We start from the raw sequence: 25326 nt of genomic DNA on the forward strand, positions 1-25326 counted from the left end.
GCATACTCATTAATAATTATAATTATAATTATAATTATAATATTATAATAATATTAAATAAAAGTAGTTTTTTATTTACAGAAATTAAATGAAGTCCTAAGTTAATCAAATGTTCCAATTAGGTCACTTACCAAAACAACTTCACCTAGATGACTAGATCACTTGAAGATACCACAATTACCCGCTAAATTGGTTAGATGATTGGCTTATAAACAACAATGTTTTAAATTCGATTTTCAGTCATAGACAATATAGATGAGAGATTACACCAACAAACTTCTGCCCCTGGTGATTCATCGCCCCCGAGCTTGGTGTCCACAAGGGGAAGTCCACTACACACTACACATTGCAGGAACGAGTGGATATGTTGTGTTTAGAATTTAGATATGTGATCTGATTCGTGTTTTAGTGAATTTGACAAAAACAATTTAATTTACAATAAAATTCACACTCGCTACACAAAATCTTGACAATAACAATTAAAGTAACAAGGACTTTAATTAGAATTGGTCTTAATTTTCACTCATTTTAATTTTGACTGGTATTCATCTGATTCATTCCTACTGAATCTTGATGACCTCTTGAACAGCATCAAACACACCGTTCTTATATGTTTAAATAAACAAAAAAAAAAAAAAAAACGTGTATTTCAGTTCGTAGATGTGAAAACAGATTTTTGAAAATTGGGATAATCAAAAAAATTTCAGCCAAGGAAAATAGAAAAATGTTGGGTTACTGATCTGTGATAATGTGGACTACTGGAGTGCTATGTGCCATGGGCCTATTGCCAAAATTGGATTACTCGATTGCCACTTGCCTCTGGAATATGTTGTAATTGGACTACGAGAGTGCTATTATCCTTCTGCGGATTATTATAAAAATAAATTTCACATCTTTTGACTTTTTGATGTGCTATTAAAAATAAATTTGGGTTACTGTATCTGTGTGCCATGCCTACGTTATATAGACAGCCAAGAAGTTGGGAGACTGGCTAGTAAATCTCTATTGTTAAGTCTCGACTCTCATTAATCTCTGGTTGATAAACTTTTTCAAAGGATTATTGCATACACAAATATTTGAGAATCGAAGACAGGTGAAGGTATGAGAAACACAAAATCAATGAGAATAATTGATAATAAACAAAATTGCATCTTACATTTGTGTTTAATTTATAGGTATGAGTGAAAGAAGAGCTAATGGCCATTTTTATTTTTTAGTGGTCCATGGCTTCAGTACACAAACTACGATGATTGCAACGACTAAAAGGAGGATAATCACGGCTAAGCACATCCATTTCCGGTTTTTTCTTTGTAATGTCTTTGCCCTTTGAAGTGCAGTGTTCCCTGATTGTACATGGTCAACTGCGGCAGACACCTGAAATTGGGGCAATAGGAGCTGAAAAATACTATGTGTACTCTCATTTTCTATTTCCAATTTTTACTTTCACACTCAAAAATTTTAATTTAGATACTTGTAATGAGACCCACATTAAAAAATATCTTATCAGTATCTGCCACATTAGGAAGTAAAATGGAGAGTAAGAATTGGAAATATGTTAGTAGAACTCAAAATGGCAAGAGTTGCTTAAGGAGAACAAGTTGCCATTACCTGGGATTCTATGTCATTAAGCATGTCCCCTTGAACATCAACCAACACCGCCATGTCTAAGAATACCTGCAAAGCTTATTTTATCATTTCATTTATAGATTACGTATAATCTGCTCTCTACTACATGTTTTAGCTTCTTTCAGACAATAATTATTAAATCACCTATACTTGATTATTGATTGCAAATAATCCGTGAGCTTAAAGTATGATCATAATCAATAATGACAAGTTTTATCAATAGGCTAAAAGCTCTAAAGACCAAAGTGATCATTCTAATGGTGCTACTTCCGCATTTTAGACATGAAAATGATACCTGTTGCAAGTCTAGAAGCTTGCTTTCTAATTCTCTTACTGCATCATGGCGTTCTTGAATTTCTGCAAGGGTGTCCACTATCTGCAAAAAACAGAATGAGAACAACTATTATTCAATTAAAAAGGAAATGCAGAGAACAGAAATATAATGGCAAATATTGGCAACTGAAGATCAGAGCATACATGTCCTCGCCCTTGTTCCCTAATAGCTTTCTGGAATATTTGTTCACTATCCCCACTCTCTATCAACCTGTCAATTGTCTGAATAGAAGATTGATGGCAATTTGATAATATCTTCAAAGAGGTTTTAATCCATTGAAAATTCACATGAACACTAGCTCACCTCTTCATCAACTCGATTTCCCGTAACTGTCAAGCAGTAAAAGGTTAGAGAGACACTGGTCATTACTAAAAAAAAATACATGGCTGATATTAGAGTGAATAAATTTTCAAAACCTGTGAATACACGCCTCTCTACAACCTCACGATATTCTTGATGGATGGTTTCCCTTAGAGTCTGAAACATTAATCAACTACAACTAAGAAAAACAAAAGAATCCAGGAATGAAAGCCCTTTTCCAATTCACCATGAAAGTTGAAGTACCTGAAATGCTGCCATCTTGTTTTTGAATTTCTTTTTCACGGCACTGCAATAAATAAATAAATAAATAAATATAGGACAATACTATAATCCAACATTTCACAGTCCATCCAAATTCCCATTGGCTCTAGTATGCTCTAACATACAATTCAAAACTATTGAACCAAAAATCACCGCTAACCATTAGGAAAAAGATGAAAGGAATAAACAACATACACTGTTGTTGCAGATCTTGATCTATCAACTGCTGATCCATTGCCACATCCAGGTTTATTTCTGTTGGCTAAATTCTGAAGAAAAAAATAATTATTAATGAAAATATAGGAAATTACAAGGAATGTAAAGAAGGTTGATGTCTGTATTCTGTTATTTTTACTCACCTCTTTGTCAAACTCCTCAATTTTTGATTTTATGAACTTAGCAATTTTTCCAACTTCTTCAACATCTTTCTCCATTCGCTGTTTAATTTCTGTAGATCATGCTATTATGACTCACAAATTATTACAAAAAAACAATTAAAAGTGCATTAACTATCACACTGAATATGGACTTTTCAATAATTTTCATTGCAAAGAAACAAATCTAATCCATATAGTCCCCTACTGTTATTTCACTTGTTTCTTATTATATGCAAAGAAATTTTAAATTGACAGACTCCAAAAATTACTAGTTTAATTGTATTAAAAGTCCCTGCAAATGGGTGCTAGGCATTTATAGGAAGCTATCTGTTAGGACAATGATTTAAACCAAAATCAGAACTGGGAATACCATTAGTTGTAGTACTTGGTTTTTGAAAAACGAAGGTCTGAATCTATTCCATTCCCTATAATGATCCATGAACAAAGAGCTTTTAATTTACAGTTTATGTGCTGAGAGAAAAAATGTTTAAGCGAATTCTGGCATAACTCAACGGATATGGACATGAAATTCAATAAGTACAAGAAGTTTGAGTACCTTTCATAGCAGAAGCCTTCGTCACAGTCTTTGATTCCTCATGGGCATCCTGTAAGAGCATTATGAAAAGATTGAGAAGAATCAACCTTGAACATTGATTTTTTTTTTTTTTCTTTTTAAGTCCTCCTTCCTCCCATCCCCTAAAAGGTAAATTTAAGGAAAAGCTAATGTCCATGCTCCAAGGAGTCCAAGGGGACCAAGGATGAAATGACATGTAAACTTCACAAATAGTAATTAGTATAGAGGGCAAAAAATACCTGAAGTTTTGTGAGAAGTTTGTTCAACTTCTCATGTTGAACCTCAATTTCTTCAACCTTTGCAAAGTAAAAGAGGGAAATGTAAGAACAGAAGAGCTAAACCTCCGTAATGCAGGAAAGTGATGGAAAAATGTATGAAACAAGGGGAAAACATTGACAATATCAATAACAAGAATTTGAAAGTACCTGATCAAAAAATTTATCCATGCCAAGTTCTCCTGAATTGGTTGGTCTATGGATTGCAATTTCGGTATCTCCATTTCCAGATCTTGGATCCCTGTGGATCTCAAACGAACTCTAGAAAAAAAAAAAAATTAAGAGGAACATTTGGGAGGGAGTGATAACACCAAAAGATAGCATTTTAAGGCAAATATATGTTAACAAAGTACCATGAGATCTTGTGGCAGCATACTGCCACATAAATTGAGTAGTCCTATTGTGGCTCCTTGGGTTCATCTTAAGCTATGATTCCTACTACATGATATGCTTTAATTTTGTGTGCCGCTCAAATTAGCTACATACATTTCAAAATACACAACTCTCACTGCATATTAAAAGAAAGAAATTTAGATTGCCAGCTCATCAACAAGCGGCAACACAGAAGCCATGATCTCAAGCTATTTTTTTCCTGAATAGAATGCAAATGATCAATACAACTATTAACTACACATACATTTTCACGCATTAAACAAGGAGAACTATAGACAATTAAACAAGGATGAATTTTTTAGACAATTATAATCATTCTTTAGTATGATGCACGGAAACTGGCAAAGCTAACGGCGCATAATGAGATCAATGAAACGGCAAGAAAATGAATTTCGTTCCTGGGTGTTTCATGATCATTAGTCATTCTCATCAGCCAAAAAGCTACTGCAGTCATTGATGCAATTCAATGTAACTGAAAATTCCAGAAACCTACCGTTAAAAGATCGTTCATGTTGACTTGGACGTCACGTCTCCTCCTTGAGATTTTAGGTTTCCGATTCTGCAGAGAGAGAGGATGTTCCGATTTCCGATTCCGCAGAGAGAGAGGATGTGATTTTGGCGTCGAGACAGGAGAGTGAGAGAGCGCGCGAAAAGGCAGGTTTAGATTTAATGTTTTTTGACTTGTATCAATTACTCTGTGATTATATATATGTAAGTATGTAGCACCAAGTATTTCCATTTGTTTATTCACTGTTAATTAATTTTTTTTTTATTCAATGTTTTTTGACCTGTATCAATTACTCTGTGATTATATATATGTAAGTATGTAACACCAAGTATTTCTATTTGTTTATACACTGTTAATTAATTTCTCTCTCAACATTTTAGGATTTTTGGAAATTTTATGTAATAAATTTGGACAAACTTCATGAGTCCAACATGCGTATCTAATGTTATATATGAGAGAAGCAAGGTTCAGCAACTTAACACAAACATACATTGTTTTTGGCACTAATGGTTAAGTGATTTTTTTTTTAGTACTACTAACTTTGTTATAATGTAATATATGTTCATAGCTACTTATAATTAGGTGAAGTTAGTTTAAGTTTAAGTCAGTCTCGTCCAAAATTTAAGTCAGCCTCGCCCAAATTAAGTTGATTAGTTGACCTAATAACCACAAAATTACAAGTTTGACTCCAACATAAACAATCTGAGTCCAGTAAATTATGAGTAACTGATCACAAAAATACCTAAATACACTTATAAAATCACTCTACGTCTCTACTATTCTATAATCATCAAAGTGAAATTTTATTGTTCCAAATTTTGAAAACATTAAGCTTAGCTACATACCGAGCTTAAACAAAGGGTTAACAGCTCATAATGGATGATTAATCCAGATTTAAATTAAAGGCTGAGATAACATCTACAACATTCGATCAGCGAGCGAAGGCAACCGCCTGAAGAAATTCAAGGCAGGCGAAGGCATTCTGTCCCTAAACAGAGGATGGCGCAGATAATAGAACCCAAACGCCATGGCTATCATCTTCGACGGCACCAAATACAAGATAAATGCCACCACGAAGCAGAGAGCGATGAAGATCCCGGTGGCGCGTGGGTCGCGCCAGGTCACCAACGCCTGCACGCGCTCCCCCTGCGTGGCGAGATCGCCCAGCAGGGTTTGCACCCGCGCGCCGAGCATGCGTAGCTTATCGTACCTGGCGCGCACCATGTCGTTGGGCCTGGTGCACGGCACGGCGTCGAACTCCTCGTCCAGCTCGTCGCGATCAATGGACTCCGCCAGTGAGATTTTGGTGTCGAAGTGGTTGAGTTTGTCCCGGGACCGGAACCGGTAGTTCCACGCGCCGATCATGAAGACGTAGAACGCGAAGGTGGGGATGATCAGATCGGGGAACCACACCAGCAGCACCAGCAACGCGTGCACGAGAATGGTGGCCGTCGGGTTTCTCCAGGCGCGCGTGTCGTCCGCCCATTTCACCACATCTATAACCGCCGCGATAACATTGATGATCCTAAACCAATTCGCACGCACCTTACGCATGCTGAACGAGTGCGAGTCGGCGTCGAGCATGTAGGCCACGACCTCGCGCCTTAGCGGCGGCTCAGACCGGGAAAGGTGCGTCGTGAGTAATTTCACGGCCGCCGTCCGTAACGACTCCTGTTGGACTGCGCCCAGCGGCCGGATGTGGTGCATCACCGGCAGCATTGGCTGCGAATATACGTGCAGGAAATCGAGTGTAGGAGTGGAACGAATAAACCTCACAGCCAATTCAATTTCCCCCATTTTCTTCAATCCAGCCGGAGACAGCAATATTAGTGAGAATGTGTTTCTGTACACTTTCCCGGTGGCCAAAGTGGAAATTCGAATCCGCACTTTCCCCATTCGAACATCTTTGGAATTCTCAGGATCGATAACCTCCCAACTATCAAACACTCCGATTGTGACTACAGTGGAGGGATCGTATACTCTCCAAGTGTATTGCTCATTCCATCTAGGGCACAAATTATCGGAGATTGTACGAGTGCGAACCCACTTGCTGCCGTACTTCGCCACCGCATATGCATCGGTAGAGCCCTTGCCTCTCATTGTTTTCATCGGCAAGAGATTTTTGCATCCAATGATTCCCAGCTCGACGGTACCTACCGGAGGTTTCCAGAGTTGTCTGGCGGTCGGACGATAATCGCTGCACAGATGCGCTGCCTCCTCGATCACGTGATATCCGCCGTCGAAGCATAGTCTCAGGTGGACTCTACCTTTGTAAACTCTCTTTTCTTCGTTCTGATCTTCGAAAGTGAACCATCTAGAAATCACCTGGCGGTCGTCGACGCGGCGCTCGATGGAGGAGAGTGGTATGCTGGCGACGCCGAGCACGGCTTGCTCTTTCGGCGGTAGATGCTCTATTAGGAAAAACAGGAGGTAATGCTCGGTGAACGGCTCCGCCGCAACGAACACCAAATCTTCATTCCACGACGGCGAGCCGGTGGCGGAACTGGCGGGCTTAGTTTTTTGGACTTGGAATCCCAGTTGGGCTTTGATTTGGAAAGATGATTCTTTTGACGGTGCAGTTAATGCAAAGATGTCTTGGGCTTCAATCACGGATGATCTTAGGTACCACAGTTTAGGCGACTGGTACACCTTTGATCGGGAGGTGGGGTTACCAGCAGTATCCGTCTTCCACGCGTCCGGAAACGATTCGTCTGCCTGAGTCCCGACCCACGTGGCGAGCATAAGATCTCCCTTGTGGGCCCCTCCGCCTTCCAGCCTGTACCATTGTGGGGCCAGTGGACTGTCCGGCGGATCCCGCAGCGGAATCTCGCTGACGTCGAAACAAATCCCGCCCAAGAAGTTATGCCCGGCCACGTCGGATGTGGGATCTAGTGACTTGGAGCTCAGAGGGTCCCACACAGATATCTCTAAAATGGAGGAAGAATCTGGTGCGTCCCTGCCGAAAGCAAACGTCTGGTCCCACTCGAAAAGTAGGGTTTTCCGAGCGGGTCTGGAGATGACGTGGCTGCCGGAGACGACGACCTTGACCACCGGCCTTCCGGCGGTCGGAAGAGACCTCGCTTTCACGATTTGGACAAAGAGGTAATGCATTTTCTCGACGAGGTCGAACGAGGAACGTTCCATTGCGGATCTATCGGATACATCGGACACAAAGCTGCTAACTGACGGAGTCCGGCTGAGCGGCTTAGGGCCGACGAGGCCGCCGCCGATTTTGACTTCCGGCATAGATGCCGTCGCTACGGACGCCTTCATCTCAACCGCTCCATCATTTACCAGCTGTTCTGGTGAAGGATCCACCGGATCCTTACTTTCTTCTTGGGCAGGCGGATTTTCCGGTACCGGCGGTCCTTCTTTACCTTCACCTTCCGGTGTTCCCTCAGCCTTTGCAGGAGGCGGTTCAGCGGCCGCTACCTCACCAGGTTTGGCTTCAGCTGGTGGTTCCGTCTCCGGCGGCGGCGGGGGCGGAGGAACCGTTTCATCAACAAAATAAATCTTCAACCCAATATCTCCCTGAATCCAGCTCAACAAGTTCTTCCTCTCCAAAGGATAATATATCAACGCCTCTTCGCCTTTCTTCACAAACTGCGTAGCGTTGAGCTTGACCCTCCCCAGAAAGTTATTCCTGGTGGTGGGGCCAACGTTCTTATCATGGTAGACATCGAGCTCGAGCATGTCGCCGAAAATGTCGGAATGTTTGCTGAGATTAAACTCGAGCATCTCGTTCCACTGAGGGTTGAGATCGCGAAGGACGGTTCGGGTCTTCTTTCTCTGGCCGTAGAAGTCGATAACGACGTAAGGGCTGGAGGCGCCATGGCCGTCTTTGGGTAGCAAGTTCCGGGCTTCTATAACCTCTACTATCAGCTTCCTTTCTGTGCCCATCTCTAATCACATTACTTACTGGGCAACTCTAAGAGAGAGAGAGAATGAAAGGTGGTGGAGGAAGGAGGGAAAGAGATCGAAGCCATGGGGGGAATAAGAAAGGGTGTTAACTTCATGCGCAAGCAGACCTAACCGCGTCAGGACTAATTTCTTCCTTTCGCTACTTTTTCTTTTTTAATAATAACAAGTAACCGTATCTTTGAAAGAAATTTAAGGTTTTTTTTTTTTTTTGAATGCGAAAGAAATTTAAGGTTAGTCATTCCACGAACATAAAATCTTCATAATACTCGGCCACTTTAATTCATTAAATTAAATAATATAATTTAGAGTTAATTTTAAATTTAGTTATCTTACTATAACTCACTCTTCATTTTAGCTATGAACGATTAACAAGAATAAGGAAATTAAAGGTTACATAGGAAAAAAAAATTAAAATGAATATTACTGCAAATGGTTGATGTTTCTTATACTTGCTTGATTACAAAGTTTGTCCTAAATTAAGGAGTGTTTGGTAAATAGTTGTTAGCTGTACGGTTAATTTAGTCGTTTGATTATTCTACAATCAGTTGATTGTGTTAGTGAGTTTTTTTTTTTTTTTTTTTTTTTTTTTGTGATTTTTTGAGGAGTTTTTGTAAGTGTGATTATGAAAGAGAAAATTGAGAAAAAAATATACTGAATTAAGAAAAAAAAAAAAAAAACAGAAAAAGTAACAACCCGCACCCGAGCTAGGCACAAATTGTGTCTTCACGCGAGCTTTAGGCGATATTTCTTCACATCTTGTGGGCGCCACAAGTTGACAAAAATCACAAACTTGCAGAAGAACCTTAGAGCCCCTCTCTCTTCACTCTCTCTCATCCATGTGGCATTTTTTGACTAAAAATCATGAATAACCATGGATGTGGATGCTCTTAGTAGTTGATTACATGCAAAATGACTTTTTTTAAGAAGTTGATTGAAAAAAGCTACTTTAGCAACTCTTTGAATTTTAGCGTTTTAAAATAATAAGCTGTTAAAAGCTAATTAACCAATACTCATATTGATTGTTTAACCAAGTCAAACAAGTTAAAATTGATGAATAATCTAATTATGTTACCGAATAAGGCCTAAATGTTTTTATCTAGGTGTTTAACGTAACTAGAAAGTAAGATTAAAACATAGAACTATCATGTAAAATAAAACCTTGACTCAAACAAAAGAATTATTGAACAATAATTAATAAAATTAGAATTATGTTATATAGTCCAATATATATTTGCGTAGTAAAGGGAAACTCATCATCATACTGAATACTAATATTATATATTCTTTTTTCTAAACTCTGAGCTTTCAAGCATAGGCTATAGAATAAATATTCATTATTTTAGTAAGTTATATTAAATGAAAGTATATATAGTAAAGGGCAGAAAAGTGGTCAAGAATGCATAATTGTGCAGCTGGCCTGCAGTTTGATTTTAGCAGTAGGGAGGTGAGGATGGGGCGCTACTTTTTGTTGCTTTGATGCAGATTCTGAGATTCCCTTTAGCTTTATATGTATATAGAGATTTGCGAAGGTGGAACCAAATGTAAACACAAAAACGCGTAGGTAGTTTTTTTTTTTTTTTAGTTGTAATGAGAGAAATGCACAATCACTATTAATCATGTATACTAGATAAACTTTGTTTTGTTCTTAATTGGTAAATGATCACAAATAATAAGTAAATCAACCTAAATTACGGATAACAAAACGGTTCAAATTAAAAAGGCTGGAATTTAAATTCGTAACTTTGGTTACAAATTTGTATCTTTAACCAATTTAGTTAATTGAGGTTATCCACGCCTAAGTAAGTTTTGAGCTGAGGATATGATGAAACAAAGTTTGAATGAATGAATGAATCAGAATTGCTAGCTTTTGACAAAGATTACAATCTTTTGTGTCATATAACCGACCATGCATCCTCTTTTTCTTCAGATTGGAGATTTGTTTGACAAATCATTTGTGTTCTCACATTTATTTATGTATAATAATAACCCTATGTTTTTTGGAATTTTTTTTACCGTAATCATATTACATTTCCGTAGATTAAGCTCGAGATAAGTTATTGTCAAATATTATTGAAAAGGATTATAATCATGACTACTCCATTTACAAAAGTAGAAACTTAAAATATTAATTAGGTCCAATTCCTGTTCTTTTTCTTCTTAAAAAAAAAAAAGGTCCAATTCCTAGGTCGGTTGGTTGCTTTCTATTTTCTTTGTTTTGAGGTGTCCCTATACTATACCCCAGAATTCCAGGAGGCAGGAGCTTTCCATTCAAAAAAAAAAAAAAGACACACACAAAAACTAATATGTATATATGGTGATTACCTATCTGGGAAAAGTCTTCATTCCAGACTTCCCTCGATCTGTATCATACTAATATGTATATATGGTGATATACCGATCAATGCTCTTTTAGTTGATAATTTTGTTTCACCAAAATAATTACAGGTTGTAAATATTTTTAGAGAGCTTGTAGAGATTAAAATATATCTTGAGATTTACCTTTCTTCCAAAACTCTATCTTTATATAGTAGGGATAGATGAGACCTTCAAAATTAGAGTATAATCATCTTTTGACCATCAAGAAGGAATAAATCAACTTAAGTTGTCTATGTTGACTGACTCAAACTAAAAAGATCAATAGGCAATTCTCGCTGGAAGTCAAACTTGTAACATTATGATTACTTATAAATCAACAATGTGATTAAACGGAGTTATCCTGAAGTGTAATCCTAGATGATATATGAGAGTGAGCTGCACAATACAGAAGCTACAAAGCTGCAGGGCTCTGAATCAATTGGATAAATAATGATGAAAAATGAGAGGATTTAATCTTATATTGTTTTCGAATCTTTAAAAACAAATATATCTCTAAAGTTGTGTTGATTCTTTTCGAGCTGAAGAGTGTGCATGTGGAGGAGTATATGATAGACAAGTCAAAATGTGGATACATCTAAATTAGTGAAAATTACAGGGCATCTGGAAATGTCGTTACAGGCTGTTATTCTCTATACAGCTATACACCATTTTCCTTTTTTCCACAAAATTAAGGTGGTAATAACTTAGTGATCGATTAAATGAGGTGATCAGTATTTAATGTCTACCGCATTAGATGTAACTTTCACACTAGCTGTCAAGGTTGAATCTTATTTCCTTACTTGCTATATACTATTGAAGAATCTGCCCATGTGGACATATACAGTTAGAGCTGTCAATGCGTGCGGATGGGACGGGGCCCGCCAAAACCCGCCTTTTGCCAGGCGGGCTAAAAAACCCGCCAAGAATACGGGCTTAGGTGGGGGCAGCCCACCCCGCGGGCCCCGCCAAAGCCCGCTTTTTTTTTTTTTTTTTTTTTTTTTTTTTTTTTACTTTTTATTTACCATGTGTCCTAAAATCTAAACTCTTGGGCATGTTTGGTTCATGGAAAATGTTTTCCAAGGAAAATGTTTTCCTTGAATTTGAGGAAAACTAGATTTTCCTTTGTTTGGTTCATGGAAAATATTTTCCTCAAAAATGAGGAAAACATTTTCCATCGCCCCCCTTGGTATTTTGTTTTTCATGGAAAATGTTTTCCATGGAAAACAAGTAGGACAATTATACCCTCATCAACTTTTCTTAATTACAATTATTATTATTGTTGTTATTATTATGTAGGGGTATAATTGTCTTTATACTCATTATTCCTTACTATTTCAAACTCAACCAAACAACGGAATCGATGTTCCCAGTAATTTATTTTCCACAAACCAAACAATGTAATTAATCTTCCCGGTAATTTCTTTTTCATGGAATTTCAATTCCATTTCCCCTCAAATATTTTCCGCGAACCAAACGGGGCCTAATGTGTCTATGTTAATAACTTAATTGTTATCTACTTAAAACACTTATTCATAAGTAAATAACACAAATTAATTCATCACATCATGAGTTCATGACAACAATCACACCAATGCACCGAGTCCAAATAGTCAATACACATACTACATAAGTTCATAAACCAAACATTCAAAGTAAAAAACTCCACAAGTTAGGGCTTTGACTGCAAGTTTGAGTTTTATGATTTAGGGAGTTAGGCTTTTAGTTTTAATTTTATTTTATTTAGGATTTAGGATTTAGAATATTAAAAAAAAAAAAAAAAAGGGCAGGACGGGCAAAAAATCCGTTTTTAAAACAGGCTTCTAAAATATGAGCCCACTCCGTCCTTTTGGCGGGACGAGACGGAAAAGACCGGCGGGCTAAGCCCGTTTGACGACTCTACATATACTCAATTTTCTGTTTCATCCAACATAAGCCCTCTAAATCATCTTCCAAGGACTTGTGGTCTAATGGCACATGAGTTGGACTTTCATATGAGAAGTTGTAAGTTCGAGCCTCAGATGCTCTTTGTACCTTGAACAGATACTACATTCTAATAGAGTTAGTACCACTCTCACTACAAATACAAAACACGATGAACATGGAAGCTAAGGTTGATCTTTTTGTTCTCCAAGCAACAAATTAATTAAAATGCTCATCTTTGGGAGGAAGAAAGCGTAAGCAAGCACTAACAAGTAACTAAAGATATCTCCAGCAAAAAAGAGACAGATTAGTGATGGGGATTTTCACTTTCCACATGAAAGTTGATGACATACTAACTCACCTTTTACTTTTCCATGCCTTCCCATTTGCCTGCCTTCTTTTTAACTACTTCACGACAAGTTTTACATTGAAAAAAGATTCAATTGGATATCAATCTTATCTATGTAGTCTCTGTACAAACTTTATTTTTTAATACTTTCTCAACTTATTAAAACACAAAAAGTCAATGTCTCAATGGAATTTGAACTTGCATGTGATCTCTCATTTTGGAGAGCCACAGAAATATCATTGAACTACAAGCTTTAAGTTTTACACTTGTGTAAGACCGAAATATGTGGAATTTAGGATAGAAATTATAATACTTCTTACAGAAAATTTAATACTAATTAATAGGAAATATTCATTGAGTATACCTCGCTCTACGTACCGTATACATGCTTAGTATCAGGTCAGGTCACTGAGAAGAATCATTTTCGACCTTGACCGGCCACTAGGTTGATGTGCCCGACCTAAACACCACAACCGAGAAAATATTTCGTCAATGTTAGACTTTGTTCCGCCGTAGGGCCAATCCCAACCTTCTTAGGTCAAGAAGTTCGCCCTGAGCAAGCTAAGACTACTTAAAGATTGACACCCAGATTCTTGACTTTGTACTGAGCACAGCACTTGGTGGATGATTAGGAATATTGCAACACGTGGACATCGTGGCGCTGTTCCAGGACTAGTTGATTGCATGCACGACACGTGACGGGCATGCCAAGAGCCTGCCATGTGTCTCTTATCATCTCTGATAAATACCACATTTGATGTTGGAATGAGGGACTTTTCATTTTCACTTACTATATACTATAGCTCGGAACTCTCTGACCTTACGTTGTCACCTGAGCTTAATAGTTTAAACCAACAAGCAAACCAATCAAGGATCTTCCCATGATCCGATCCAAGTAGTCAGGATATGTTTCTACCGACTACTCTTAAGAACAATTGAAAACTGGATCATAACCGATGTGTACATCTCCAGGGATTCCAAGCCCACTGGGTAGTAAATAGCCCAAGTAGCCAGGATATATTTCTACTGAACACTACTTAAAAAGGCAAATACCCTAGTGAGACAGCCTTTACGCCATTACTCACTCCTCAAAATAATAGGACATACAGTCCTAATGAGACATCTTTTAAGTCATTCCTCACTCCGCAAAATAACAAGACATACAGTCTTAGTGAGATACCTTTTATGTCATTGCTCACTCCTCAAAACAATAAGACATACAATCCTAGATAGCTTTTACGTATGTATTTGTGAATACCTTCGTATTTACCACATCATTATGACATCGTCTATGGGGACCGATACATAGAACCCGATTGCCACTGATCTCCATCATGTATCCGTACTTGGATTTCTTCAATCAACTTGAAGCTGAGGGGAGCAGTTCGGATCTATTTTTTAAGTTGATAATAAGAATTATGACTCTTAAAAGCTGAGGTTGATAAATTTTTCATTGAAAGTTTAGGACTAAACGTAGTAAAATCACTATACTCGGAGGACCCAAGATGATATTAACTCTTACACTAAAATAACAACATAATGTTCAAAATGATGAAGATTTTTTTTTTTTAGATATTATATAAACGAAAGTTAGATCGCCTAAAATGTTAATAAAATGTAAGAGAGTGCTATAAAATGAAGTTACAAAATCATTATCTAAAATGGGAACCAAATACTAGATTTGTCATGAATAATTTTGTATACAAATCACAAGCAGATAACACTAAAATTGAACTAGGATCAGATGTTATGCCGCAGAAGCAACCGCGTGTCCTCAGACTAATGGTCAAACTTTAATAAATGTCTGAACTCTTTCCTTCGTGCATTGCTGGGCAATTAGGCTATGCAATATTGCAATGGATTTCACGGATGACGTGTACTTTGGTGGGTGGGTGGGGGGAGGGGGGAGAGAGAAGGTTTATGGTGGACCGTAGAATAATTGATGACAGAAAGTACTTATATTCTGCGTCACAATAAAATGACAGATTACACTTGTAGAATTACACGATCTGTAAAGCAGTTTCGATAGATCAATAATCTCAAACACCAACTTAGGTGAAAAAAAAAATGAAAAGAATCATACACACTGCAAAATCAATTGAATATGGCTAATGGTTCGTGACATCTGCAATGGCAAAACAAGTATCCAATAACTCTTGACCACGGAGGAATCCACACTGTTGCCAACTTAGCAATGTTGATGTAATTCAAGTCTATACAACCAGAGGAGAATCCTATATTCATGCCAATATTAAAAAAAAAAAAGCATTAAGACATTTACATTTGAAGAGAGTTTAAATCAACGACTAATGAGAAAAAGGAAAAGGAAAAGGAAATGGAAAGGGAAAAGAAAAGTTATCTTGATGTAAAATTCACCAAAATGAAGATTAGATCACCAAAGTGCTAGCTAATCAACCAATATCTTATGTTTTTTTTTAGTACTATTGATTCTGTTACAATGTAGTATCTGTCACATGTGACCCTCCCATTTGAGAGAGCCACAGTTATGCGGCTTGACCACAAGTCCACAAGGTCTTTGACCCAATATCTTATGTTAAAAAGGCCAAAAAAAAAAGTGATAGTTTTGTCCCACTTACACGGTGCATATGAGAATAAAAGGGTGCAGCTATTCGGATGGAACTTCAAACCCAAAACTGTCATTATCTATGTCCAGATCTTGTGAAATTATATAACAAACACTTTCTCCTATCCTTAAGGTGAAAGTTAGTATTTAATGGAGCTGAGACCAGAAAGAGTCTAAATAGATATGAGATTGCATATAGTTTTCCTTCCCTACAGCCTGAAAGATATGAAAGCCTCGCCCTTAAAGGTCCAATCTTTTATAAGGGTAAAACTAACATATTCTGCTTTATTTTTATTTAAAATTCCCCCCTTTATCAGGATAGATATTTTGGTGTTTGGAAAACATTGATTTAAGCTTTCCCCACCTCCAAGCCCCTTTAATTTGTTTTGTAATGTCAAAGCAATTTCATAATGGTAACTGATTTAAGTAATCATTTGATTAGAAGGGGAAAAGGGAATACAAACCTTTGCTGTCATATTTGAGAATGCAAAGTTCCATTTTTCTCTTGTTTTTGTACTAGCAGCCTGCCCAGCCTTTGCCACCCTAGTAAAAGCACCATTCAGCCAAGCAGCTCCAGCAGTTACATACCTGGTCAGTTCCATTAAGGAATTTTAGTGATGCAGTTTCCAAAAAGATGTGGTGGAGTGAAAATGTGTAAATAACAGAGAAAGGTATAATTGATGATTAGATCTAAAAGGAATTCGCATATGACTCTAATAGTTAATAAGGAGAAAAAAAAAAAAAAAAAAACTAGGAATCTAGGATGGACAGTGGTGACATTAAAGGAACTATACCTATTCACTATTCTAGTCTGGCAAATAAAAGAAAATAGCCTCAAAGTCTAAAATCATATTCTACAGGGAATTTGATCAAAAGTGTAGTGTAGAAATACTATCTAGAACATAGTGGAATAAAACTAAGAAAACTGGAGAAATTGTTCAAAACCTGCTTGATTTGACTGCTGATCCAGTGTCATTTATTTTACGTTCAGCAGCCATAAGTGCAGCCATTGTTTTATCAGAAACTTGAAGCCTTTGATCCACAGATTTAACTTTCTGGTTTACCGCAGAAATTCCTACTGTCAGTTTCTCAGAGAGTCCAACTTTTTGGTCAAAGGAACTGACTTTAGCAGATGCAGTGGCTGTCAACTGATGCTTCTCATCAAATGCCCTGGCTTTATTCATAGCATCTTGCCCAATAGCTGAACCTTTTGCTAGCACACTTGAGACAACATCTTGTGCTTTACTCACATATACTTTCCTTCCACTGCCTGGAGAAGTTTGTTTGTCCTGCTAGAAGAGACAAATAACTGATAAACCATGCTACCATAATCAGAAACTATAGGAAGTTCATGATACCCTATGGAATCATAGAATAAGTTCAGCCTCTTAAACTTGTGGCATGGATGTATAAACCATGTCCAAGAATCAATACTTGCCAATGAAAGCTCAAAAGACACATAATAAAAATGCATAAGCTGATTGTATGCCTCAATAAAAGAGATGCTATGATTAACATTCAAGCTCTTTCCTTTATAGGTCTAATAACAGGTACTCTACAGGCAAGAGAATGAGTCAAAGTTAGTTGCACCAATTAAGAATCCATTTATAAGTCTTTTCAAATAACACGTCCAAGAATTGATAATTGCCAAGTATATCTATTTGACAAATGACAATTATCTATAGGCTTGTAGATGTGGCTACCTCATCAAATGGTGAGTTAGTTTCCCCGGCGATGCTTGAAGCATTGTCAACAAATATCCTTACTTCCTGGGTGAATTGATGACATCATGAGTTTCAGTGACAGACATTAAGTAGTAGTAGCAAATACAAAATCCAGTGTTTTGAGTTACCTGAATTTCAGGCTGTGGTACATAATTTTCAGCCAGACTTATGTTCACTATCTGGTCCACTATTGTTGCTCCCTACAAATGCACAATTCATGGAACTTTAATCTTGACAAGTGAACATATCAAAATATCTTCCAAATCAAATTGCTAGAATAAATTGCAGAAAACTCTTCGATTGCTTATTCCACACTCCATCAAATTCGAAATCAATTTATGCTTCCATACTAATGTAACCCAAACTTTATCTTGCTTTCTTTCCTGATTAATCAATGTAAAATTTATCTTCATATTTAGGCCCCAGGGGAGCAGGTTAGGTAGTGTGCGTTACAGACACTAACTTCGGCAAATGGCCAAGAACTATTTCGTTTGGAGGAATTGAAAAGAAAAGAGAGATTGGACTCTAAAAAGAGAGCATGCTGAAAGAAACAAAGAGCAATAAAAAGTAAACCATCTAAGCTTTACATGGCTCATGGCCTCATGCAGTGAAAGAAAATATAAATGCAGAACTCAAGAGAGGAGTTTAAATGAAAAAACCAATTTAATCCCAACAAAAATGTAATTGTAGACAAAATACTAAAATACAAGGAATTTCCAGGATCTGTATTTCCGTATATGTACAACATAGAATACCATTGATAACATTTTCTCACAAGGAATACTTATTTTTTCATTTCATTTTTTTGCAGCTTTGAAGTGCAAAGAAGGTTATTTGAAAAACACTCCAACCTGCAACACTTTTAACAGATAAGCTAAAATATGCCCTGCCGAAACTGCTTTGAAAAGCTCCAGTTCCGGAAAACATCTTTTCTATGAATTAGAGAATAATTAATAGATTCGTGCAGCTGAGGAAAACTGATATTCTAGTTCCAATGAAACCTATAGCTTCATTCACTTTTGTGCGTAAAAATGACCAATATTACGATAATTTCATCTAAAATTAGTAGAAACAGCTAGTAAGCAGCATAAAAAATGGAGGTAAATCAAATTACCGACAACAAAAGAGCAATTTCAAGAGCTTTCGTATCCTTAAAGGTAACATATGCCGTCCTGTATAGGTCTTGCTCCCTGCAAATAATAACAATCTCGAGTATAATTCACGTTCAAATCTAGTTTCAAGGCTCAAAAGTAAGGCCGAAATACCGACCGTCGAATCTCAATGTGTTCAATTTCACCGGAAAAGGAGAAGAACTCTCGAACTTCCCTGTCGGTAGCTAGATCTGATAAATTCCCTACGCGTACTGTTCTTCTGTTCTCCTGAAAAGACATCAAAACAAACAAACAAACAAAATTAATAGAGAAATTTTCAGTTGATAGTTCATGAATTATAAATCCATTGAAGAACAAAAGGAATCCAGTTACGAGACTGAAAGAAACCTCACCTGCATTGTCAATGGAACTTTCTCTCTCTCTTTCTATCTCTCACAGGTGTTATCAGCGAAGAAAGTGAAATATTGAGAGCAGGAGAATGTGTTTGACAGGACTCTGAGTAACGAACACCTCTTTATAAAAGACCACCCTTTTTTAGCTGAAATTGCAAAAACTGCCCCTTTGCTAATCATTGAAGTTAAGTTTCCAACTTTGCCCATGTGATGATGTTTGCGTTGCCCGCTTTCACTAGCATCCCTTAAATCCAGCCAACTTTCTACGTACAAAATACATATGGTTAGGGCTTAGGGGAAGGAAATTAGATTACATTGGGCTGTTTGGTAAATAGATATTAATTGATTGACTTAATAAGTTTGACTAGTTGATAGCGAATTGTAGAAAGATATTTGGTAAATTAGTTATTAGTTGATAACTGATTACATGCAAAATGATTTTTTCAATAAATATATTTTTGAATTTTAGCGTTTTTTAGCAATAAGTTGTTACAAAAAACTAATTAATCAAACACTTATATTGATTGTTTAACCAAGCCAAACAGCTAATAGTGATCAAACCAATCAAAATTGACTGATAAACTAATTATGTTACTAAACAGGGCTATTATGTACATAAATTTGCAATTCTTTTTTATTAATAAAAATCTTATAACTTGTAACAAAACTGGTTTTTTTAAATTATGTCGCATAACGCAGGTAGTCTCACTTAAAATATGCTTTCATTGACAGGGTGGGAATTTTATTTTTGCCATGAACATTGTGAGTTTGAGTTTGTGCGTAAAAGTATACAAATATAATACTTATGTTGAGTGACAATACTGGCTTGGGCTTTCCTCTCCCCTCTTGATTCAAGAATTGATTTATAAATATAAATTAGTTAATACAAATATTATGGTACAATCATTTGCACAAATTTATGGTCAAATGGTACCATCTATCATTGTATTGATGGTTATCGCATTACTAAAAAAAAAAAATTAAAAATGTGATCGAATTATTGAACGGTTCAATGAATTCAATAACAAAAAGTACTCATTATTTTGTGCTCCAAATCATACTAATAAAAGATCCAACCCGAGCTTAGCAAGTCAATAAGTCAATGAGCAACTTGTTTAGGTATGTCACATCTAACTAGCACACTTACAAGACTTGTCATACTACAAGTAACATTAACCCAACATAAATAGTGATTTACACAAAGAGAAGTAATATAGACCATATAATGTAAAGCAATAAGCCAAAGAGAATTGGAGTTGTAGGTGGGGTCCATTGTGTGTTGTCCTAATATGCAAATCCAAGGATTGTAGATTGTTTGGTCATAAAGATAATATTGTGTTTAGTTCATAAATAGTAATTGAAGTAATTAATTAGATCCATAATGCGATGTTTAGAATGAGGATTAGAGTTATATCTCCAGGCCTATAATAGGAGATTTGGAGGCGTGATTCGTGAATCAGCATAATGATAAATGGACTATGGACAATTTGACGAATTTGTCCTTTATAATTTTATACTAAGTTTATAAAAGTTACTCTTTGTAAATGTGTTTTTAGTACACATACTAATACACAGAGTCAGAAATACTATTTGTGCATAAAATTTTGTTATAAGAAGTAATTTAATTTCATACAGAGTAAATTTTTTTATTTATTTATTTATTTTTTTAGTACAAGTAACTTCTTTTTGTTGGTTTATTAATCATTCACAAATTAACTAATTTCATAATAAATTAATTAAATAAAATTGCATAAATGTCTACAATTTATTTGTAACCTCACGATTATTTTGGTGTTACCACTATTGTTTTTTTTTTTTTTAATTTAACTTGATTTAAGCCTTGTTTGGTAATATAGTTAGCTTATCAGTCAATTTTGAATTATTTGACCACTGTTAGCTATTTGACTTGGTTAAACAGTTAATGACCTTGTTTGGTAAAAAATCGGCCTATAGGCCAATTTTGATTTATTTGACCACTATTAATTGTTTGATTTACTTAAAATATCAATATAAATGTTTGGTTAATTAACTTTTTGCAACTCCAAAAGACTAAAATTCAAAAAGCTACTCCAAGCAACTTTTTCAATTAGCTTTTTGAGAAAAGAAATTATACCAAACAGCTATGAGCTAACAGCTAATTTACCAAACACTTTTCTACAATCAGCTAATGTTATCAACTATTTATACCTTCTAATTAACACAATCAGCTAATAGCTATCAACTAACCGTCATTTTACCAAACATGGCCAATATGAATATTTTAGTAATTAGCTTTTTGTAACAACTTATTGCTTCAAAATGCTAAAATTCAAAAAGCTGTTCAAAGCAGCTTTTCTATTAGCTATTTGAAAAAATCATTTTGCATTAATCAACTATGCGCTAATAGTTAATTTACCAAACATTTTTCTACAATCAGCTAATGTTTTCAACCAGTCAAACTCACTAACTCAATCAGCTAACATCTATTTACCAAACACCTCGTTAGTCGAATAACTTTATTGATATGACCATAATTGATTATTTATTACAGTTTTCATCCAAATGTTGTTACCTCAACCAACATTTTGGTATTATATTTTTCGCAGCAAAGTATATATTGACTATATGTTATGTTAATGAACCTTTTAAAGTTTTATTATCGATTATAAATTATAATGCTATATTTTTATAGTGTTTACTTATTGAATCTTATAAATTTATTAATAACGCACAAATTTTGAAACTCGATTAGACTTGGTTCTTCAAATTGAACTATTGGCACTACTACATAATATAATATATATTTTAAAAGAGCATATATGACAATGTGTCAAAGGTGAAAATAGCTGTTATTTTTAAATCATAATAAATAATGGCTAATAACGGTCATTAGGCATGCAGCGAAAAGTTTCGTGTCCAAATTGAAGTGATTATTTACGTTAGTATTTTTGGGGTTAAAATAATGGTTGATGCGTGAGAATGGGCTTTGAGGCCGACGACGATGAGCTGAATTGTGGGCCCACCTTTTGTCTTCTTTCATTCTCTATCTCTCTTCCCCAGCATGAGTTGGCCAGCTTTTCTGACAACTCCGTCCCAACCTCAAAAGTATTACACACATTAATTAAATAATGCAATCAAATCGTGTTATTTAGTCAAAAGGTGTTTACTTTTTAGATTATCAAGTACTGCAATTTTAAAAAATTATTATGATTATTATTCAGTTTTCAAAATATCAATTCTCCCGTTTGTCAATTTGGAAAAAGAAAAAAAAAATCAATTTCTCAATTGTAAAAAATGTACTCTGTCAAACTAATTTGGTTTGCGTGACTAGTCGTGCACTCTCATCTTTTAAGAGAGTTCGAATCCTTTTCATATTGAAAAATTAATTTGACCAATATTTTACCCCTTAATTGAGTTGGGCCTATGCGAATGAGGATTAGTCTGAGTATGATACGTGCTTATAAGTGTCTCCTACAGTTTTGGTTTGGTCAAGACATCCCGTGGTCTAACTAAAAAAGAAAAAATATTCTATAGTACATTTAACCTCTCAATGTGTGTTTGGTTCATGGGGTTAAACACAATGAATGGTGATAGAGATTATTTCCAACCGTATCGTAACATATACATCAATCGGTATACCCTACACCACGGCGCGCGTAGCACTGTGCGCCGCGCGCCTCCCAAAATGACGTCGTTTTGGGAGGCGCGGTAGGAAGTTGCTGTGATTATGTATATTTGTTCATACAATTATGTATATTTGTTCATACAGTTATGTACATTTTTTATACAATTATGTACATTCTTTTTATACAATTATGTACATCCGAATCAAAAAATTTGTGTGAATTATGTTAAGAGTTGATGTGTATTATGTTAAAAGTTTATGTTTATTATGTATTTGTTAGATTATGTGTATTATCTTTTAAAAAGAGTATGTATATTTTGTTATATAATTATGTACATTCATGTATACAATTATATGTATTCTAGTATAACATTATGTACATTTTTGAAAAAGGGTTTTTTTTAAGAAAAATTAATTGCCATACACTGGGGCGGGAAATTTCAAAAAAAATAAATAAATAAAACAACGTCGTTTTGCATCTGGGCGCACAGTGCAACGCGCGCCATGGTGTAGGATATAAATTGCCCATATACATGATCGGTACTGGGCCTACCCACTGAGTAGAGCCATATCCGAGCATGACCGACCTTTTCGTGCATTTGCCTGACCTAGATCTCAAACCGAGTGCAATTTCACTGGCCAATGGAGATTAGTACTTATTACTCTACCCCGACCGTATTAGGTAGGGACCGAGCATCCGACCTATGGTACTTTGAGCCTTAAGCATAGTTCTCTTAACCAAATTCAATAGCGGTGGGTCCGATGGAATCATAAATCTCTCAACACGTGGATGGACCAACAAGGCCCCCAACCTTACCTTGTGCATGCGTTCCACGTGCCACACATATCGAGGGACCGGTACGTGCCTCCTTTAAATACCGCATTAAATGCGAGGAGGGAGACTTTTGGCACTTTCGACACACTAGCTTTAGCTCGGGAACCTCTAACCCACTGTCACGCAACACGGGCCTAAGGATTTAAACCAACAAGCAGACCAAAGTAGGATCCCCATACGATATGACCCTCGTACCTTACGGGATTTGTAGGAACCACCGTATTTACCACATCAAAATGGGTATGAAAGTCATACAAATTATTTGGTTGACAACTTGTTATAACATATGATTTGATTACTCCTATAATTACAGAATTCATTACCCAATTAAAATCATGTATCATTCCATTAATTCAACCTTATCACTCCTTATTTTATCGTTTTATCATTTTGTCGTCTCCTCACTACATTGCTTACTCACCTCATCGTCACTTTTAAGACCAATTGTCTTGATTTTTTGTTTTTGTATTTTTAAAATTTCTATTGTAATTATAAGGTCATACATAACCAAACATCAATATTGGTAATCATTCCAATTCCACCATACTACCAAACATACAAAATACTTTCACCAAAACTAATTCCAATTACCAAGTATTTGATTCCATTCCGATTATGATTCTCATGTTCGAACCAAACACATCCTCAATTATATAATGTCAAAAAATAAATATGGAACATTATGAATAATCGAAAGACTGAATTTGATAAAATTGATAATTAAGAACTAAATATTAAAAAGAAAAATAATTCAAGATCTAAAGTGTGCGGCCAATCAATCGCCCTCACAAAAAATCTTTTGATTATCAAGAAAACACGCTAACCAATTTATGTGAGATTGTTCATGCTTTTTGTAAATGGAATTCTTTATAGAAGATTAAACCCCCCCCCCCCACCCCCCCAAATGGAAGACCTTCCTATGGAGAGCTATTAGTGGTATTCCCCCTACCACTACTAGTCTTCTTGTAAGGAGGGTAGAAGTAGTGAACCTCTCATGCCCTATGTGTGTATCTTTTCATGAGGATACCATGCATTCACTTGTGGAGTGTGAATTTGCCCAACTTGTTTGGGATGAATCCCAACTCCATGTTTTTAGTTTGCGTGGGGCTCTTTTTCAGAATGGTTTTAGGATGCGATATCTGTTTTAACTCCCTCTATTGTTGTCAAGGTGGTTGTTGTACTCTATCATATTTGGTTGACGAGGAATTGTGCGGTGTGGGATGCATGATGCGTAAACCGTCCCGGGTTTGGAAGGGGGCTGCCTCCGCCCTTGCTGCCTGGGAGGCTGCCGCTGGAAATCAACGAACTGCCGAACCGAGACAGCAATCGCAGCCACTGCCCGGTGTCCTCCGCTGCTACGTCGACGCTAGTTTCACTTCAGCGACCGGAGCAGCGCACTTTGGTGTCGTTATCATATCGGGCGATGGGTCCTTTGTGGCGAGCCCTCCCGTTTTGTGCTAATCTTCTTACGTAGAGTCGTTGGCATGTAAAGAAGCCCTCTCTTGGCTTAGAGACCGCAATATTGGAACGGTTGCTCCACACACGGATTGTTTGGTTCTTCACCGCTATATTACTTCCCCGACTGTTACGCCTAGATCTTTTGCTGGGGTGGTCATTGATGATTGCTTACGTTTAATGTCTTTGTTTCATTCCTGTTCTTTATTTCTGGTGCCTAGACATTTAAATTTGATCATGCTTTAGCTTCAAAAATCTCTACTCAAACTAGTTCATTGTACTGAGACTATGTGCCCCCGACTTTGTTATAGTTCTTTTGAATTAATATATTTTAGCGGTTTTGCTAAAAAAAAAAAAAAAAAGAAGTGTAGGGATGATATTCATTTGATCCCTTGAGGCAATTGAT

The 25326-nt window shown here is 36.4% G+C and overlaps 3 protein-coding genes and 1 long non-coding RNA gene across 5 annotated transcripts; 1 reads left to right on the forward strand and 3 right to left on the reverse strand.

Moving 5' to 3' along the window:
* Nucleotides 1–1050: 1050 nt before the first annotated feature.
* LOC109159114 (syntaxin-132-like) lies at nucleotides 1051–4784 on the reverse strand. The gene is made up of 13 exons (XM_019307137.1): nucleotides 4655–4784; nucleotides 3919–4029; nucleotides 3733–3789; nucleotides 3476–3524; nucleotides 2902–2990; nucleotides 2738–2811; nucleotides 2525–2567; nucleotides 2377–2437; nucleotides 2264–2289; nucleotides 2104–2181; nucleotides 1922–2002; nucleotides 1609–1674; nucleotides 1051–1374 (listed from the first exon to the last, which is right to left on the reverse strand). Exons 1-13 carry the CDS (start codon nucleotides 4670–4672, stop codon nucleotides 1207–1209), a joined length of 921 nt encoding a protein of 306 aa, XP_019162682.1. The 5' UTR covers nucleotides 4673–4784; the 3' UTR covers nucleotides 1051–1206.
* Nucleotides 3934–15644, forward strand: LOC109159116. Its single transcript, XR_002050501.1, has 3 exons — nucleotides 3934–3944; nucleotides 11678–11685; nucleotides 15570–15644. It is a non-coding gene; the product is annotated as an uncharacterized LOC109159116 (long non-coding RNA).
* LOC109159113 (protein QUIRKY) lies at nucleotides 5452–8725 on the reverse strand. Its single transcript, XM_019307136.1, has one exon. The coding sequence runs from the start codon at nucleotides 8567–8569 to the stop codon at nucleotides 5588–5590; it is 2982 nt and encodes a 993-aa protein (XP_019162681.1). The 5' UTR covers nucleotides 8570–8725; the 3' UTR covers nucleotides 5452–5587.
* LOC109159115 (binding partner of ACD11 1) lies at nucleotides 15151–19140 on the reverse strand. 2 transcript variants are annotated; one of them, XM_019307139.1, is made up of 8 exons: nucleotides 19027–19140; nucleotides 18792–18901; nucleotides 18637–18712; nucleotides 17651–17722; nucleotides 17502–17567; nucleotides 16744–17087; nucleotides 16263–16386; nucleotides 15151–15448 (listed from the first exon to the last, which is right to left on the reverse strand). In XM_019307139.1, the coding sequence occupies exons 1-8, from the start codon at nucleotides 19030–19032 to the stop codon at nucleotides 15428–15430; spliced, it is 819 nt and encodes a 272-aa protein (XP_019162684.1). In that variant the 5' UTR covers nucleotides 19033–19140; the 3' UTR covers nucleotides 15151–15427. The 2 variants fall into 2 exon arrangements, with proteins under 2 accessions (XP_019162684.1, XP_019162683.1); XM_019307138.1 differs by having other exon boundaries at nucleotides 16744–17090.
* Between the last annotated feature and the right edge of the window lie 6186 nt (nucleotides 19141–25326).

This window comes from Ipomoea nil, unplaced genomic scaffold (genome assembly GCF_001879475.1).
Source record: "Ipomoea nil cultivar Tokyo-kokei standard unplaced genomic scaffold, Asagao_1.1 scaffold2826, whole genome shotgun sequence".
In the NCBI taxonomy this organism is placed as follows: domain Eukaryota; kingdom Viridiplantae; phylum Streptophyta; class Magnoliopsida; order Solanales; family Convolvulaceae; genus Ipomoea; species Ipomoea nil.